This window comes from Phaethon aethereus, assembly GCF_964289735.1.
Source record: "Phaethon aethereus genome assembly, chromosome: 1".
Classification (NCBI taxonomy): Eukaryota; Metazoa; Chordata; class Aves; order Phaethontiformes; family Phaethontidae; genus Phaethon; species Phaethon aethereus.
The window spans coordinates 8,401,689-8,417,703 of NC_138575.1; the positions used below are offsets into that span (position 1 = coordinate 8,401,689).

Here is a 16,015-nt window from a genome sequence, read left to right on the forward strand (position 1 = left end):
TCTGGTAGTGATAAAAGTTCACTAGTGCGGGCAAACTCATACCACTCTCTAGGTTCATGAGCATGCACACATTTGCAGATCCCTCGAGCAGCAGCATGGCCCCCCTGTCTGTCCAGCACCCCTGCACAGATCCCAGGCACCCTTACCTGCCTCTTGGGTCCCCTACTTGCCCACTAGTCCAGCCTGATGCTCGCTAGCAAATGTGCACCCACATAGTTGTCCCTCACGCACCCCATGTTCACAAGTCTCCACCAGCACAGATGCCCCTGCTCACTTGATACCTTGGCCTGGACCAGAGGCCCTCCCCTACTCACCACCTAGTCCAACTTAAAGTTCTCTAGTGAGTATGGATACATGTCCCACATACACCTGGATTGGGGAAGATGCAGATACCCCTCCTGCCCAGCAGCTGGCACCATGCACACAGGTTGTCACCCACAGCCCTGCTCCAACCGCTGGCATAGAGCCCTTCACTTGTGCCAGCCCTCCCTCAGCAGCTGATTTTTCAGGAGAGAGACAGCTCCTGCTCCAGCGGTTGGAAGTTTAAGACCCCCATTCACTCCAGCAGCTGACACCACAGGCCAGGGGCACCTATTCCCCTGGCCTGACTCCAGGAGCCGGCACCAGTTTTTACTCACACGGGTCTCACCAGTAGCTGGTACTTAGTCCTTGCAGCACATGCACACACGGGATAGAGAGTGAGATTACACAGATAGTTAAGAAAAGATGTAGTAAGAAAATATAAGAAGGTGACACGGACTGTGATGATCAGGCACACGGCTCAGTCAGGCAAGCATACTGACTGGCCCTGTTTTACATGCAACTGGCCTCTTTTATACTCCTTTCTGTCTATTCCCATCTTTGTTGCTCCCTGCTCTCTTTCCCCTGCACATCCCTCACGGGCTTGTACAGCTCTATCGATTCCTACAGCTCTCTGAGTCTTGGGTCCCCCCGGTTTACAGTCATCAGTTGCAAAGTCCAGGTTGATCTCCCAGGAAGTGGCGCCTGTAGTTTCTTGATAGCTCACCAACTAGTGTGAGTGGTGAGGTTTGTTTCTTGTCATGGTCTCTATGTTCATTCTGTCAGGTCTGGGTCTCTATATATTTTATTTCTGGTTTTCCCTTTTTCCCTTATTTTCCCAACTGACAAGGTCGCAGATCAGATAACCTTGCTGGAATAAACATTCTCACACTCCCACATGCCCTCATTAATTAGTGTGACTGACCAGGTTTGGTTCTCATCACTGCCTCCCTTATCATTTGCTGGTCAGGTTTGTGTCCCCATATGCTCGTTTTATTGCTTTCTTCCCTTTCTTATTATCCCTTGTTGCACTGAAAAAGGTCCTTGACCAGATGCCCTTAAAGGAGCAGACACTCTGCTCCCACATACCCTTACAACTTGTATAAGCATTAAGGCAACTGCCATATGCAAGCCCAGGCTAATTAAGATTCCATAGAAATTGTGCTATGATTGACATTTAAAAACTGTTTTCCCAAAGACAAAACTGAGGTATGTGAAATCTCACTATTTCCCCTAAATTAAGAATAGGCAAACATTGTCGTCTTAGCGAAGTCCACGTCACTGTTCAATGATTCCCTTCAAATGAAAAGTGTCAGCATTATGCTGACTATTTTCATACCATTCTCTTGCATTCTTTCATTTGCCTATATCTGTCTGCTGTCTTTTGTCTCTTCCCTGAATTGCAGGCTGTCTGGAGTACAGCTCATCTCGTACTTTTGTACAATGAAACCAGCTTTATGCATGGAACTCAGAGTCACTACAATAGACAGAGAGTACATTTTTTAAAGGGCTTAAATAGCAGCCTAAAAATATCAGGATGGTGCTTTTATTATTTGAAATCACCAGGCTGGCACTTTAAATATATGACCTTTTCATATATATATATATTTTGAGCAGGAGCACCTGTGGTCAGGCTGTCTGAATTAATGGTGACTCAGGAAGTGCAACACATATCTAGATGTTTTGAAGAAGCACATTCATTAGATTAATTCAGTACATCCTATAAAGAAGTACTTAACACTAGTAACATGTAAGTTATCATAAGACATTCATTATAGTTTAGCATTTATTAAGATCTAATGATATTGCTCATAATATTGATTGTCTAAAGTCCCAGACTGACAACAGTTCTCATCAAACATCGATGAGCATACACAGGGCATGAAAAATTCTGTAATGGCTGCAACAGAGCCCTTTGCAGCAAGGGAGACAAAAAAAAAGTTGAGATCAAAGACTACACTAAAGATTTAAAATAAAGGTATATGCTCAGCATGTTAATTTGTATGTGACACCTCATAACTGGGTGGGAAAGTCATGTGTGTTCCCCCTCTTTTTTTTCAGCAAATGGCTGCATTCAATTACAAAATGCTGCAGAGCCTGGTAAAAGAATGTTTAGAGTGCTGAACTGCAAGAAATAGTGTTGCCAGAAAAGAGCCCTTGGGAATATTTTTATTGATCTTTAATAAAGTGTATGCAGTAGGAGATGAAAGGCCCTTTCTTTGTGTGCTAATGGCTCTCATACAGTTACACGACAGAGATGCAGACTTTTGCTATTTCCACATTATGACAACAATAATTCTTGATATCATTTTCCCAAAGATTTGTATGCTATGTAGGACTTTTTTTTTTCCCTTTTCTGCTTTTCTAACAGACTAAGGGCATTTGTGCATTTGATAAGACATCAACTTTTCAAACTCTCAGTTGATACAGGAACTTGCTAAGTAAGGAAGTTTTACTTTGTGCACAGGATTTGGAGGCAGCATACTACCCCTAGGAAATGGGACTGTTCATCCTCTCACTGCAAAATCCAGAAGCTTTTTCTCCTTCCTTGAAGGTACCTTCTTAATTATGAACCTGAAGCGTGGTGACATTACAAAACTAGGAAAGGACTAATTTCTGATCATATCTGCTAGACATGACAGTGTTCTGTGTGTTTTGCTTACAGAAGCAACATAAAGTTCTATTTTAGTAGCAGAATAAGATACACTCAAGAAAGCAAATGCAGTGAAATTCATGTATCAGGTAGAAGTCAAATGATTCCTATTTTTTTGAGACATAGTTCAAATCCATCCCTGGTGAGTTTCTACTGACCCTGCAATTATTTTTTTTATTGCTTATTTTATTCTTTTTTTTTTTACAGTCTGAGTTTCATCTTGTCCCAGTTCTTTTGCTCTGTTCAGGTTTAGCAGTTGATTAACCTATTTACTATTTCCTAGCAGACTGAACGAATGAGTTTTGTGTGAGGAGAGAGTCCATGAGAGTCAGTGCGGATTTTGATTAAGCAAGGGTAGAGTTTTGGTAGATTGTGTGTCTTGCCTCCTTATCCCGTCTAATTTATTTCTTAAGACCTCTTCTTTGTCATCTCCACTGTGGCCATGTGACTGGTGGCACATTTCTCCTTTCCCTTCCTCTCCCACTCTCAGTGTTTGCTCTTCTTCAGTAACAGACCAGTTCTTTTGTGGTTCCTGGTTTGGTGTCCCTTCAGTAGAAAAAAAGAAAAACTGCCTGTCCCAAGGCATCAGTAGCTGTGAAGACATGAAATTAAAACAATTACTGTATTTCTTTTTTTTTTTTTTGTTAATGCATTAGTGTGTACAAATAAATTTTAGGCAGCACTGTTAAGGTGGCAAAAATGTAATAGTTTCCTAGATATAGAAGTATAGGTTTGTTTGAGGTCAAGTAGTGCATTTAATTTGATTCCAGCTGCTTATAACGTTTTTCTTTTTTAATGTCAGACTTTGAAGGGAAGATAATATTGTACTGTCTGTAATTCCTTTATTTTTAAATTTTGTCTACCCATTTCTGTATGTCCCTAACAAAATGCTTGCTTCTGTCTTCTCTGTTTCATTTTCAAAAATCTAATTTCAGGAAAAAGTCTGACGTTTCTGGAGTCATGGCTAAAGCTGACATCAAACCAAAATCCATACACCATGCCAAAAAATGGTCAGATGATGTAGAGAACTTATACAGATTTCAGCAAGCTGGATATAGAGATGAGGTTGAATATAAACAAGTAAAACAAGTTGATATGGTAAGATTTAGAATTCTGCAAGGGTTATTACTTTAAACTGCTGTCTCATGTTAAATGATTAAATAAAAATAGAGGTGCTGCTTATTTCCTTTCATTTAGACTAATTTCAGATTCTTTTTTTTCCTCCTGGGTCTGACTTGAATTCTTGAACTATTATTAACTGCAGAATAACTTATTTCACAGAAGTGAAACTGAAACACTACCCAGCCTGTGTTTTTGTTCCCCCTCTCATGCATTTAGAAGCATTATCAATTTCTTTGAATAGATGTAGCTGCTATCTAAAAGAATAATTCATCTTTGAGCAAAGGAATATGTCAAAGTTAGTTCTCTGTGAACTTTCCCCATTACTCTGCCAATGAGGTCAGTCCTGTGTCATTGCTACTGACTTTGGTTTTATGGTTGAATTGTGTGGTAGCATAATCAGACTTTGTGTGCCCTCAAAACTTGGTTTCTGTTGAAACTGTCCACAATAGAAATATTTAATGCCAACTCTGGTAAAGGGAGTTCTGACAGGCTTTTATCAACTGAGAATATCAAGGTCTTGGTCCTCTGCTCACTGTAGTTGATGGCAATGCTGCCTAGCACATCAAATGATGTAATGAATAATGGCCAGATATTCAGGGGCTACTTGAGATTCAAAATAGCAACCAAGAGGTTAATACAGCAAAGAACACATTATCTTTATTAGAGCTCTGTAATTTATCTTCCAAAGCAGCATATAGAGTATGAAAAATCCATTTTTAAAAGATCTTAACCTCCTGTGCACATAAGTGCAGAAGGTTCCCAAGAAAGTCACTCCTCATCCAGTTAACTCAAAACATAGCACAATGTTGATGTGCATAATAAGATGCCGTTTATTCTTTTGTCATGGGCTCATAACACTGTAAAGGCCGTGGTATAAATTCCTTTAAGTGTGCAAAAGCAAATCCTGTGATTAGTGTGGTAGGATCAGCCTGTTTAAGATTTATGGCAGGGCATAACCATAAATAATTAAACCCTGGTAGAAGTTAAAGAACACCGCTTTCTCAATGTAAAATGGACATGCATTCTGTTCAAACTTGCCAGGATCTGGCAGTGGTTCTCTTTCAATTTTTCATTTTGAAATGTCTTGTTTACTCCATATTATGTTTCCATAATGCAGTTGTTATTAAGGATGCAATTATAATGTAGGTGTAATGAATATTAAGTCTCTTATGTTTAGACAGAGAACGCAAATAACTCAGCTGTATGTCCAAAGTAATAAGGTAAGTGTTGAAAGTACCACTTCTGGGATTCTCCAATTAGAGAACGCTCTAGTTTGACATCCTATTGTCAACCCTGCCTAGAACTGTAATAAGATCCTTATTACCTGATTTTTAAGGTTCAATTTGATCAGAAATAGTCATAGGTGTTCAAGCTGCAGATACCTACTAAAGCGTAAAGCTGTTGCACATACAAGTGCTCAAGCCTTTAGTTTAAAGCTTCACATTGTGGAACACTGAAGAGCACCAGGATGGTGCTGGTTTCCTGCAGGACGGATCCTGCTGTCTTTGAGGCTACGATACATACAACTCACTTTATTTTTATGAAATTACTGATAAAAGGCCCATTTTTCATGGTCAGAAGGATCCCAGATAAACCCTTAATTGTGTCAGTCTTACAGAAGTGGAATCTTTCAGCCTCTCAGATTACTGAGATCAAGAGCATCAATGTTTTATTCCTAATGAGGTATTTGAAAAGCCTTGACTAGTCCACTTTTTAAATTACTCTAGTCTATCAGATATTCTTAGATCCTTATTTATAGACTTTTGTAATCACGTAATTCTTTACATTAGACCAGAAAACTGGTTTCTGACATCTTAATCTTTTTTTAAAGTTAAGCGAATTAATAGCAATAGTGTTCAGATGCAAATGAGGTTTTTGCATGGAAGTATACCCTATATTCTTTGTAATCTAATGCACAAACATCATTCAACATGAGCATGTTCAGGTGAATGTAATAACTTTTTTATTCTATTTGTAGGCAGAGCGTTGGCCAGAAACTGGATTTGTTAAGAAACTTCAGAGAAGGGACAATACGTTCTATTATTACAATAAGCAAAGAGAATGCGACGACAAGGAAGTCCATAACGTGAAAGTTTATGTGTACTAGTTTTGTTATTGTTCTAATTTGTCTGTGTTTTTTCAGAAATCTGTTTGTTAGAATCTGTAAGTAAATGAGATTTGTGTAATCTGACTTACCGTAAGTATCAATGTCATTCTTGGATAGAAGTGGGAATACAGGAAATGTAAAGAAGCCTGGCAATGTAGGCGTAGGAATTTCATTTTTTTTCCTGCTATAACCAAAAGTCTTATTATCCCTCATTTTCCTAGCTACAAATGCTTTGACATAAAGATAAAAATCTGGTAAATGGGCATCATATATTTGGTTTAACTGTGTGTAAAGCTACATTATAAGTATAGGCATCAATCTTTATTCAAACCAATATAGTCTTCTTGACACTGGCTAATGCCAGCCACAGTCTCTTGGTATAGCTAAAGGTTATGAGACCTCAAAGGGCCAAAGTAAGGCCAAAAGGGTAAAGTCCCCTTGGAGAACAGCAAGAGTAACAAGCAGAGAATTTAGTGACGAACATTGAATGATCAAGTAGCAAGGACCAGTGCTAAGCTGCAGATTTAAAAACTAGTTATTGTGATAGAAACAGTCACAACAAAAATGTCTGTCTGAGCAATAGGTGAGGTATCCCCAAAGTATTTTTGTCAGGTGCAAGTATTAATTACTTGAGGAGGTAGTAGTAATTGAGTTGGTAGCATATGCCTTTTTGTGGAGAGGGAGAAAAAAGATTGTGGATTTACATATGGGGGATCAGGGAGTACAAAACTGCAGGCAGAACATGCAATCCATACTATGTAATATGTAAGGTTAGGTAACTTATGCAGATGGGATTTCTGGGCAGAATTCATCTCCTCTAACTTCACATGTCACATTGCCAACATCTGCAGCTGATCTTGCCACTTCGACAGCCTTTGTTCTGCATGGAGGGAAGCTGGCTCTTCTGGGCGCAATTAATTTCTTCTAAATGTAGATATGTAACGTGTGCTTTGACCATGTTGCTGTGACATGAGCTCTGCAGGAGCTGATGCCCATACGTGTGCTACTCTGAGACACCTGTTAAACGCGAGGTATTATACTTACCTTCACTCCCTAGGGAATTGAAGTAAAATGCTTCAAGATGCCAAAACTCTTTAGATAATTAACCTGTAGAACAGCTTATTGTTATCTAAACCAGTAGGTGTGTTCACAGTAGTTAGAGAAAAAATGTTATTAGCACCTCCTGTCTCTAGACGTAAACCAAGGGGCATCATATAGACTAAGTTTTAGTCATGGATTAGCAGTGTACATTGGACCATCTCTCTTACAAATATTCTTCCTTCCTTTGAACCTAAGATGGCAGCCAACTCAAAATGTGAAATAGGGGACTGACTTAGTGCTCCAAGTCCAAATAAGTAGTATAGACACAATATTCAAAAGGTCTCATTGACAATAGGTGACGATGATCTAGTCACTGTGTTTAGACTACTTGGAAATTTTTAGCTTAAATTTGTATGAACTCTGTTAAAGAAATGACTGAAAGGTACTCAGAACAAACTGTGAAGCCTTTTTATTACAGGAAGGTTTTAATGGCATATAAATAGTGAGTTACTGCAATGACAGAAATAAAGCATTGCTACAGTAAATTTCATGTCAGGTTTTCATTATGATTTCTTTTTTTATTTGGATTGCTTTAGATGTACTTTTTAAGAGAGGACTTTTTGCATACTTTGCAATCAAATGGTGGGAACAGAACAATTACTAAGATAATCCATTTATGTTTTCTCTTTACAGTAGTGGATCTCACTTTGTTAACTTCATAGATTCTTAAAAAAGAAATTTTCCAGTGGATGTGAAAAGAGCCTTCAAAAATTCACAAAACCAGATGTGTTGCATCTCCAACTCAAATTTATTGGCAGAAATTATTGCTATCAGCACACACAGAATAAGTGAGAATGTCGTTTCCTCAGTCTATAAAAAAGACATAGTTGGGTACTCAAAAACAGGAATTAAAACTCCAGGTAACTTTTTAGAGCTTAACTTTTTGTAAAAGAAAGACTTTTAAAAGCAGAAACAAATGTAAAATATTATTCTGGGCTTCCCTCATTTTACCTGACTACATCTCAATGTTTTTGCAATACTGCTGGATGCTTTCTCTCTTGTATTACGTTTTAAAACAATGAGTGTGCATTTCATACAGCCTGCTGGGGTTTCTTTTCATTTCAGACAAGTAGCATGGGAATTTCTGTTCAGCTTCTGAAATGCTCATTTTGTATGAGTTGGCAGATTCTTCTTGCTTTGAGAGAGTGAATTACCTATGCTTTATTACTAATGTTTTGCAGCATTGTCAGCATGCTAAAAAATTGAATCTCACTGTAACATTTAAAAGATTAATCATAGAATCACAGAATAGTTTGGGCTGGAAGGGACCTTTAAAGGCCAACTAGTCCAACCCCCTGCCATGAGCAGGGACATCTGCAACTAGAGCAGGTTGCTCAGAGCCCCGTCCAGCCTGACCTGGAATGTTTCCAGGGATGGGGCATCTACCACCTCTCTGGGCTACCTGCGCCAGGGTTTCACCACCCCCACAGTGAAAAATTTCTTCCTTGGATCTAGTTGAAATATGCCCTCTTTTAGCTTAAAACCATTACCCCCTGTCCTGTGGCAACAGGCCCTGCTAAAAAGTCTGTCCCCATCTTTCTCATAAGCCCCTTTCAGTCCTGGCAGCTGCAAGAAGGTCTCCCCGGAGCCTTCTCTGCTCCAGGCTGAACCCCTCAGCTCTCCCAGCCTGTCCTCCCAGCAGAGCTGTTCCAGCCCTTGGATCAGTTTTGTGGCCTCCTCTGGCCCCGCTCCAACAGGTCCATGTCTCTCCTGTGCCGAGGGCTCCAGAGCTGGACGCAGCACTGCAGGGGGGTCTCCCCAGAGTGGAGCAGAGTGGCAGAATCCCCTCCCTTGCCCTGCTGGCCACGCTGCTTTGGATGCAACCCAGGACACGGCTGGCCTTCTGGGCTGGGAGCACACATTGCCGGCTCATGTCCAGCTTTTCATCCACCAGTCCCCCCAAGTCCTTCTGAGCAGGGCTGCTCTCCATCCCTTCATCCCCCAGCCTGCACTGATACCGGGGGTTGCCCCAACCCAGGTACAAGACCCTTCACTTGACCTTGCTGAATCTCATGAGGTTCACATGGGCCCATGTCTCCTGCCTGCCCAAGTTCTTCCTGAAGTGGCTTTGGCATTCACCTGTGCTTGCTGAGTGTGGAGCTGATACTTGAGTACTAAAGTTTTCTTCTGCTACTGTTATGCTGGATGTATCTCTTGGTCAAAAAAACTGTCAGCAGAATTTAATGTGTCAGTATTTTCTCTTATTTGATAAATCTGTAACTACCTGAAATATCTTGTCTGTCACCTCAGTTTTAAATGTGTTGAGAGTTGTTAGCTTACCTGCGTCTTAACTTAAGGTTGCTAAATTGTGAAAAAGTATCAGAAGTAAGCAATCTGGGGAAGCTGTGCTTCATTTTCAGGGATGCCACAACAGTTCATATCAAGATAAATAACTTACTTCTGAATGCCATTACAGAAACTTTTTTCCACTGAACTTTAGTAACTTTGAAGAGATAGAGATAAAATCACATCCCTCCATTTTATTGCCTAGAGATGAAAATATGTGCTGTTTTGCTGATTTGAGTCTTAATAAAAAGTAATTCTTTGAAAATACTTTCCAAGGTACTTTTCTTACCTGTTGGTATTCCTCTTATCAGGGAATACTGTAATGCCTTCAGTGACCATTTGCAGCAGCTCAGCAAATGGATAAAGGCAAGGCTCCTGGTTAGCAAGTGCTTACCAGCTGCCCACGCCTGATGTACTTCCTCTAATTCTAATTCATTCCATGGCTTTGTACGAGACAAGGATAAATGCTTTCTGGGCCTGTTGAAGCCCATAAAAGGAGGTAAAACAAACTTTTCCAAGACCTACTTTTCAGCCTTTGTGTTTGACAGCTACAAGTGAAATGGCAAGGGTGCAGCCTCTCTGAATTCATCCAGTTACACTGGGGAAATAAAGGCTGCATTTGTGGGTTCTAGGCTGGTCTTCTATGTTTTCAGCCTTTACTTGAATTCATTATGGAACGGTATTGTCTGAAAGTGATACCGTGTTCATCTGGCTGCGTTGCAGTCCCAGCAGCTCAAAGCACCACATAGAAAGATGGTATATTCTCACTTTGGTACCCTAGTGGACAGTTGTCTTTCCAGCTCTGAAGACACTTGAACCTCAGCCTTTTGGTTTTCAAACATGGCTCCCTTGTTTCAAGGTGTTGAAAATGATTGAACAGCTTCAGACTGTTCGAAGAAGTTTGTAACTCAACAGCTGTTGATGCTGCTGCTCCTCATGTTGTCTGATACAGACGAAGTCTGTCTGAAAGCAGCTTGAACTGAGTTGCCTTATGGTATTCACAGGTTCTCTCCTATTATCCTAGTTCCACTGGATTTATATTTATTTTGTAGGAGCTGCTTGCTTAGTAGCCTGCCTGTGCTGAGCACCTCTTAGCAAGTTGTAATTACTTAATAAAACACATTTTCTTTCTTGCTGCAGTTGAGATTTTGCACTTACTTCAAGTCTGAAGCTCAGCATGCTCGCAAACAGCATTTGGGAGGGTGACTGGTGACTATGTGCTGGCTGGCACACAGGATAGATGGTGAGATGACAGAGAAAAGGTAATTAAGAAGGCAGGCCAGGCGGCAGGGCTCGGGGCAGGGCTGAGCAACCTGAGAGCCTGCTCACACATGTCTGGCCCCTCCATCCTCCCTCCTCACCGTCTTCCCATACTTGTTCCACCCTAATCCTTCCCTTTCTGTGTCTGTGGTCCTTTCCCATAACATCCCATGATAAGTTTTGTGCAGTCCCCCAAGCCCCCTCAAATATCCCTTAATATTCATGCTAACCATGTTTTCACCTTCTTATCAGTTACAGAATCGAGGCTGACACTCTCCAAGGCTGAAATAGTTCTTTTAATGGCCCATCAGTCAGTGCCTGACAGGCTCTGGCCTCTGTTATTATCTCCCTCATCACCTGCTCATTAATGTTTGTGTGTCTGTTTAATTTACCATTTCCTTGTTATTTGTTATTTCTGTGGTGTGGAAGAGTCCTTAACCAAACCACTTACTGGACCAGATGCTCTCATATTTCACATGTCCTCCTGCCAACCTCCCCGAGGCAGGCGGCTTGGCTGCGATGCGAAGGATGATGCTGTGTAGAGGCATCTACTCAGCAGGACCTCAGCGGTGCTGCTGCTGCAAGTGTCCAGGCAGGTCCCGGCTCTAAGGGCCTGGAGACAAAGGGAAGGGAATGCCTAAAAACAGGAAGAGGAGGAGGAAGATGGGGGAGAGAGGGAGGGAGAGAAATAGGGCACATGAGTTCAGGGAAGGATGAGCATGTGCGTGTGTAGGGAGTCAACCATGCAGATGCATCAGCATTTTGCCAGCGCTCTTGTACCTGCAGAAACCTCCTCGCTTGCTGGCAGTAGCTCAGTTCTTGTTGGCTGGAGAAGCAGGACGTGGTCCCAGCATCTTGCTGCAGATGTTCATCCTGCCTTGGCAGGAGCGCCCAGATGCCTCAGCCAAGGGGAAGGTGGCCTGCTTGGGTGGATAAGCTGCTAACAGCTCCTTGGTTTTGCAAGGGGGATTAAGCAAAAAGCAGGTGAACTGGACGTGTGGCAGGTTCTTCATTTTTGCCCAGGATGTCTAGAGGATGTCAGCTGTGCTGTGCTGCCCTGGGGGACATGCTTGTGCCAAATAAATACACAATATTTTTGAGGAACAGCTAACGCTGGATTGCCAGTGGGGAAGAGCCAGCAGGTGGGCTGTGCATGCTAGGAGATAGGTGCTAGGACGCTGTGCATGGAGAGGTGGGCTGGAGCCAGGCACACTCAATGCAGAGGCATGTTGGGCAGTGTTTCTCCTAGAGGAAAGAGCATGGTGGCTCTGCAGATCTGCCTCTTTCCACGGCTCCGGTCTCCTGAAGCTGCAGAGAGCGATGCTCTTGCTCTCTAGCCCTGTTCTGTGGCTGCGGTGGGCAGAGCCTGACAACTCCTATCCTATCCTCCCTGACGGATCCGTCTTCATCTTGTTCAGAAGGAACTTGAGTGGCAGCCCACAGGGACCCTGTTTCTCTCCACTGACTCTTCAAAAAGGAGGAGCTCTATGTACCAAGGGCTGAAGATCACTGTTTTGAAGACATGGTCATTAAAAGCATTAAATATCTCTTTGTTAGCCTATTACTTACAGCTGTGTTGTCAACAAGTGAGAAAGATCATCGAATCATCAAATCATCATAGAATCACTGAATAGTTTAAGTTGGCTGAGACCTTTAAAGGCCTCCTAGTCCAACCACCCTGCAGTGAGGAGGGACATCTGCAACTAGAGCAGGTTGCTCAGAGCCCCGTCCAGCCTGACCTGGGATGTTCCCAGGGATGGGGCATCTACCACCTCTCTGGGCAACCTGCACCAGCGTTTCACCACCCTCAACGTGAAAAATTTCTTCCTTTGATCTAGTCTGAATCTGCCCTCTTTTAGCTTAAAACCATTACCCCTTGCCCCTTGTCCTATGGCTACAGACCCTGCTAAAAAGTCTGTCCCCATCTTTGTTATAAGCCCTCTTTCAGTACTGGAAGGCTAAAACACTACATTTGCAACTACAGAGACAGAGATTTATTTAAAATGTCATTGGATTAATATCTTGTCAGACCAGAGCAATATTTCACCAGAGATGAAAGATGTATGTATCTGAAGGATGAGTTCAGAAGAGGTGTTTAGATAAGAGATTCACTGGTAATATGTATATTGCAAGCAGATTATTGAGAATGCAAGGCAAAAGAAACAGAAGAAATAGAAAAGTTTAAGTATGCTACAGACAGTAAGAAGGCATTAAAACGTTATTGGGAATTTTAGTTTAGGAATAGCTACTCTGTTATTTACAATTTTACCATTTGTATTCATCAGATAGGGAAAAAACCAGAAATGCTCAGAATTCCTGCTTTACTGTACCAGAGCAAAGTAGGATCCGTCTACACCAGATGAAATAATTTACGATCTCTAACCAAAGAGGATGTGAAGCATCACCTGCCAAACAGAAACACTTTGAAGTCCAGGATCATGTACACTCCCAGTCTTAAGACCAGTAGCTCAGGACCCTCTAATTCACTAATTTTAGATCTTAACAAACTTTAGAAAACTGGAGAGGTGCCAGAGGACTGGTGGAGGGTCAGCATGATCCAGTACTTAAAAGGGAATGATACTAGACTGGGTAAACAGACTCTAGTCGGGGATAAATTAATGAAGTGCTTACACTAGGACTCTGTCAATAAAGAAAAAGGGGTTAGAAAGTATTTTCCTCTGTGCTCAGATGATCAGATGCATCTTGGCTGATTTGAAGCATCAGCAATGAGACACAAGAAAGATGAAGACGTAGGCGCTTCAGAGGTTTTGTTTCTGGAACATCTTATTTTACTGCCTGAGGAGAACCACAGTTTCTAACCGCTATCATCAATCTCAGCCCAGAGTTACCTAAATGAAAGCAGTGACTGGTGCTGCGCGAGACCCCGGGACGCGAGGGGCATGCCTCTCACACGGGATGGAGCCCTCCGCCCTCAAACTCCATTGAAATCTGTAAACTTTTAGTAAGAGAACAGGTCCCCTGTGGAAATAGGATTTAAAAAACTTGATTTTCAGTTCAGAGGCTGTAGCTGCCGCAGGTTTTGAATTGCAGAGCCCGCGGAGGGGAAAAAGCCAGTGGTTGCTGGCAGTGCCAGCTGGAAACATTTTGGCACAGGAGGCAGCAGTCTGGATTTCAGGCAGGTGTTTTAGTCACCCCATGGCTAACCACTGGTTAATGGAGCGTGTGCCTCCGGGACACCGAGCTTTGGGAAGGAAACCTCCTCCTCCTGGATGCGTTTGGCTGCCAGGTAGCCTTGAGGGGTGACTTGGGAAGGTGCAGGAGCCACGCAGACCCTCGCTGCTGGTGGTATGACCTCTCCTGGCATGGCAAAGCATGCTTGCTGTGGGCGAGGAAGGTCTTTCATCCCACCTCTCTGCAGGGAGCATCAGAAAACCCTGTGTCTCAAGGATGTGGCGGTGCCAAGGGGGCCATATGCACATAACGGGGAAGAACAAGGAGAGGAAGATTTTTCTTTTCTGTTCATCCTGTGGAAAGCTTAAATGGCAAGACAGGAAACCTGCAAAATCTGGAGGTGGTACTGTTGCTCCATGTCCTTTTGTGATTAAAAGTAGCATTTTTTTCCTCTTGAAAATACAGTACCAATCCAGATTTCCCTCTCATCTTACTGCCATCCTCCCCAGGCCGACAAGTGATGTTGGATTTCCAAGCGCAGCAGATGGGAGGGCTGGTTTCGCCGTTCAGCTGGTGCCCAGGCTCCGAACATGGAAATGACCGGTGTCAGTTTGAGCATCTTTCCCTTGCTCTTCGAAGGGATGTTTTGAAGCAGACTCACAGGTGCTGCCCCACTTAAAGTCTGTCACCAACCCGAAAGAAGAGCTGGATGTTGGCAAATTGCTTACATCAGAGGTTCAGAGGGGAAATTGTCATGATATATGCATAGATATATATATTTTAATGAAACATTTCTCTTTTTGAAGATTTTTTTCTCAAAAATAGAAAATCTTAAAGATTTTTTTTTCTCTAAATCTTCTTTTGTCAAACACTGTGAGTTTTTCAGTTGAGATTTTGGGGCATGAAGGAGCAGATGGGAAAGCTTCTGTGATACATTAAATAAGATAACGTCAAAAGAGGAAGAATCCACAATCCTCGTGAAAGTCAAACTGCTGGAAACACCCGAAGGAGGGTGAAGATTATAATGAATAATTTGGACAACACACACCCGACTCTGAATGTTTCAGCTTCTTCATTTATTCAGTCTCTCTCTCATTTGATCTCCAAGAGCTAACCATAAATGTGGAAAAACTAAAATGAAATATTTTTGCAGTACCTGCTGCTGGTATTTCCCAGCTCAGAGGGGTGTCACTGGCTGACGCTCACACCGAATCCGTGAGCTCATGCCTCCCTCTGCTGACTGCCTCCCCCAAACCTCTCCTTGACTGCAAATGACGAAAGGCCATGACTGTTTCTCCCCCTCCTGTTGGGCTAATGTTCTTCCCCATGTCCCAGGCAATGACAGTAATGTCCAGGGAGCTGGTGGATACGGGCTGCTCACGTCAGCCCCAGCCCCGCGGTGACGGCGCTGGTGACTCCAGCAGTGCCGTGTTCCCCCGTGTGGCATCGGCTCTTTGGGTGCCACTGCCGCTGGAGCTCTCCATTAACGCTAAAATAATGCGTGAATCCTTGTTTGAGGGAAAACCTCCGAAAGCTCTAAGGAAGGCACTCAGAGAAAGTTGCTGTAAGCCGAGAGAAGCGAGCAAGGAGCTTCGGCTAGATCACTAGCTTACAGATAGAGCGTGCTGGAAATATTTTTCCAAATATTGGTTTTGGCTTTTTTCACAGCTTGGTATCAGTTTAAAAACCTCCCGGTCCTCATTGGCAGCTACTAAGTAAAACCGATCGTGGGAACTGCAAAACAGAAAGGTTTTGGTTTCTCTTCTCTTTTCACATGCAGCCTTCAGAAAGCCCGTGTCCTCGCAGCGGAGCACGTCCCTCTGGCACATGCAAAGGCAAGAAATGTACAGTCTCAGCACTGCAGGATTAACTGGAAAAAAATCATGCCCTTTGCTCTGGGGTGGAGGAGCAGTGCTGAAGTCCCCCAGCTGGTTTTCCCCTTGATGATCTGCCAGCGCCGGGTGACCCTTTCTGTAGAGGGAGACAAACACAACCCTTCTGGGTCAACAGATCAGGATCTCAGTGTCGTAAACATCTTGTTCATTTTTTCTTCT

At 42.6% G+C, this 16,015-nt stretch overlaps 1 protein-coding gene across 1 annotated transcript; it reads left to right on the top strand.

Annotated features, from left to right (window-relative positions):
- Positions 1 to 2,511: 2,511 nt before the first annotated feature.
- On the top strand, positions 2,512 to 6,182 carry MEIG1 (meiosis/spermiogenesis associated 1; the record flags this gene model as incomplete). Its single annotated transcript, XM_082014255.1, has 2 exons — positions 2,512 to 4,051; positions 6,054 to 6,182. The coding sequence occupies exons 1-2, from the start codon at positions 3,827 to 3,829 to the stop codon at positions 6,180 to 6,182; spliced, it is 354 nt and encodes a 117-aa protein (XP_081870381.1). The 5' UTR covers positions 2,512 to 3,826.
- Positions 6,183 to 16,015: the final 9,833 nt, after the last annotated feature.